We start from the raw sequence: 942 nt of genomic DNA, 5'->3' as shown, positions 1-942 counted from the left end.
TTATTTTTGTATTTTCAGAAATTTCTGCAAGGCATATTTTATATCTTTGTTCCTCAGACTGTAGATCACAGGATTAATGAGTGGAGTTCCCACAGAATAAAACAGAGTCACAAGCTTCTGTATTCCAGCATCATGCTCAGATGTTGGGCTCAGATACATGACCATCACTGAACCATAGAAGAGTGAGACCACAGCCAGATGAGACCCACAGGTGGAGAAAGCTTTCCTTTGTCCAGCTGCTGAAGGGACTTTCAGTACAGCTCTCAAGACCAGAGCATAGGACCCCATGATGCAGAGGAAAGGAATAAATAAGAGGAGAGAACTTATGATTGCCCAAAAAGATTCCATTGCTGAGGTTCTAGCACAGGTGAGTGCTAGAAGAGGACCTGGGTCACACAGGAAATGGTCAATAATCCTAGATCCACAGAAGGGCATTTGGGAGATGATGATGATGGGGACTGGGAACCAGAGGAAACCAAGTACCCAGCAGCTGATCACAAGATTGGTGCAGAGATGCCCAGTCATGAGAGTGGAGTAATGTAGAGGCCAGCAGATGGCAAGGTATCGATCAAATGCCATAATAGCCAAGAAAAAGCATTCTGTAGAACCCAGGGAGAAGAAAAAGTAAAACTGGAGAAAGCACCCAGAGAAGGAGATGAGCTTGTTGTCAGAGAGGAAGTTGGCCAACATGTTGGGGACAGTGGAGGTGACATACCAGACCTCTAGGAAGGAGAAGTTGGCGAGTAGGATGTACATGGGGGTGTGGAGTCTCTGATCCCAGCACACAGCACAGATGATAGAACCGTTGCCGATGAGGGTCAGGAGGTAGACAGCAGAGAAGAGCCCAAAGAGGAGAATCTGCCCCTCCCTGGGGCAAGGGAAGCCCAGGAGGATGAAGCCAGTGATGGTGCTGGAGGTGTTGAAGGTGTTGGAGATTTTCAT

At 47.5% G+C, this 942-nt stretch overlaps 1 protein-coding gene across 1 annotated transcript; it reads right to left on the bottom strand.

The window, feature by feature from the left end:
* LOC138073334 (olfactory receptor 11G2-like) lies at nucleotides 1-942 on the bottom strand. Its single transcript, XM_068964993.1, has one exon. It carries the CDS (start codon nucleotides 940-942, stop codon nucleotides 1-3), a length of 942 nt encoding a protein of 313 aa, XP_068821094.1.

Source organism: Capricornis sumatraensis, chromosome 2, assembly GCF_032405125.1.
Source record: "Capricornis sumatraensis isolate serow.1 chromosome 2, serow.2, whole genome shotgun sequence".
NCBI lineage: Eukaryota > Metazoa > Chordata > Mammalia > Artiodactyla > Bovidae > Capricornis > Capricornis sumatraensis.
The sequence above is the reverse complement of the archived record's forward strand: the minus strand, read 5'-3'. Positions and strand labels throughout refer to the sequence as shown.

What these genes read in the sequence shown, in the direction of transcription:
- LOC138073334 (XM_068964993.1), bottom strand. Translation starts at nt 942, where the DNA reads ATGAAAATCTCCAACACCTTCAACACCTCCAGCACCATCACTGGCTTC.